The sequence below is a fragment of the Neltuma alba genome, unplaced genomic scaffold (genome assembly GCF_004799145.2).
Source record: "Neltuma alba isolate B1F8T4 unplaced genomic scaffold, ASM479914v2 tig00006209_pilon, whole genome shotgun sequence".
Classification (NCBI taxonomy): Eukaryota; Viridiplantae; Streptophyta; class Magnoliopsida; order Fabales; family Fabaceae; genus Neltuma; species Neltuma alba.
The window spans coordinates 35,810-38,004 of record NW_021634390.1 but is presented as its reverse complement, the minus strand read 5'-3'; the positions used below and the strand labels follow the sequence as shown (position 1 = coordinate 38,004).

The 2,195-nt window shown below is 35.6% G+C and overlaps 1 protein-coding gene across 1 annotated transcript; it reads left to right on the top strand.

Annotated features, from left to right (window-relative positions):
• The first annotated feature begins 478 nt into the window (after positions 1 to 478).
• LOC114749877 (pentatricopeptide repeat-containing protein At1g12300, mitochondrial-like) lies at positions 479 to 1,537 on the top strand. The gene has a single exon (XM_028938418.1). The coding sequence runs from the start codon at positions 479 to 481 to the stop codon at positions 1,535 to 1,537; it is 1,059 nt and encodes a 352-aa protein (XP_028794251.1).
• The last annotated feature ends 658 nt before the right edge of the window (positions 1,538 to 2,195 follow it).

Below are 2,195 nucleotides of genomic sequence, written 5' to 3'. Positions count from 1 at the left end.
AAATCCAAACGACATCACAGATGTGGTTGATTCGTTCAATCGCATGCTTCGTGAACGTCCCCCTCCCTCCGTTTTTAAAATTAGCAAAGCTTTGGGAGCCATTGCTAAAATGAAGCATTATCCCACCGTTATTTCTCTTTGTTCTCAGGTGCAGTTGAAGGGTTTCACTCCGTCTGTAGCTTTTCTAGCTATTTTGATCAACTGTTACGGCCACGTGGGTCAGATGAATTGTGCTTTCTCCGTATTGGGGAAGATTTTTAAGATGGGTTTTCAAGCGAATACTATAACTTTAACTTCACTATTGAAGGGACTCTGTATCAACAACATGATTGGGGAAGCATTGGGTTTCCATGATGAGGTGATTGCAAAAGGATATTTTTTGGATTAAGTTAGTTACGGCACAATAATTAATGGGTTATGTAAGGTGGGGAAAATCAGATATGCTATCAAATTACTCCAGAAGTTGCATAGACTTGCAATGAAGGCTGATGTAGTTATGTACAGCACAGTCATGGATGGGCTTTGTAAAGAGGGATTTGTAAGAGAGGCACTTGATTTGTTCTCAGAAATGATTGACAATGGAATATTTCCCGATACTATCACATACACCACTCTCATTGATGGATTCTGCAAAATCCAGCAATGGGAAGAAGTTACTGAATTGCTCAATGATATGTTTCGAAGAGGTATCAACGTGGATGTGACCACCCTTGCTACATTCGTGGATGCATTTTGTAAAGAAGGAAGGATCATAGAAAGTCAAGTCATGTTTGCCAAAATCATGAAGTATGGTCATAAGCCTAATGTCATTTCCTATAACAGCTTAATGAGTGGATATTGTAAGGTCAATAATGTAAAGGAAGCAATTGAAGTATTTAATAAAATGATTAAAAGTGGTTTGAGGCCAAATGTGTTGAATTATAACGTTTTGATTGATGGGTGTTGTAAGAATAAAAGATTGGATGATGCCGTGTGTCTCTTTAAGAAAATGCGTTCAAGAAATTTGGTTCCCGACACAGCAAGTTATAATTGTCTGATTGACGGCTTTTGCAAAGCAGGAAGAATCTCATTTGCTCGTGATCTTCTTCATGAGATGCATCACAGAGGTCATCCTCCTAATATAATCACTTATAATATCTTGACACATGCGTTATGTAAAAGGCAGGATATTGATCGAGCAATTGCATTATTTCAACATATTGTCGAAAAGAAAATTCAATCTACAGTTCGCACTTACAATATTCTCATGGATGGCTTGTGCACTAGTGGAAGATTAAATAAGGCAAGAGAGATTTTTCAATATCTTTTGATGGAAGGTCGGCATCTAAATGCTCTGTCCTATGCTATTATGATCAAAGGACTTTGTAAAGAGGGTTTGTTTGACGAGGCAAAGGCCCTCCTTGATAATAAAATGGAAGACACTGACTACATCCTAGACACGACAACTTTTACAGTTAATATTGGACATCTTCTTGATAAAAATGAGGATGATGAGGCAGAGAAGCTTCTTCATAAGATGATTTCTAAGGGCCGTTAAAATGAAACAAGGTGAGACCCTCTACTGTTTGTTTGTTATTGAAGTTGTTGTATATTACTATTGTTGATGGTCTGTTTAAGCCATATGTTTAGCTAATTTTATTTTGACTCTGTTCCATTATCATTGTGAAATTTTTGTCTTAACATGGCGTTCTTGTTTCTTTCTTAATGGCCCAATTCTAATTTGTTTTATGTTGAAAGCTTTTTTTTTTCCAGTAAACTTATTTTTCTTTGTTCAATTACCCTATATAATCTAGTTTAGGGTCTCTGTTTTATGTTTAAAGTTATTTTCTTATGATTGAATTGCAAAATTTAATCCGGCTCATCATGACTAGCTACAAAACTGAATTCCCTTTTTCCCATCTGTGAAATATCCATCCTTTGATTTAAAATTTGCTATTAATTAGCTATGACGCATTGTGGTTTACTAACTTTTACCTATGACTGAAGAGTTTTTAGTGGAAAATTTGCACTTCCATCAGCCAATATATTTTGCTGTGACATTTCAAGATTTTTGTTTAAATTGAGCCCTTGCTATTGTTTAATTTCTACGAGCCAAGCAATGAGTTATTTCAAATATACATGCAAGTTCAAATGAGATTGTCTACTTCCATTGGCATTAAGTTTCTCTTGCTTTTGATCTTAACTTCATGTGTATC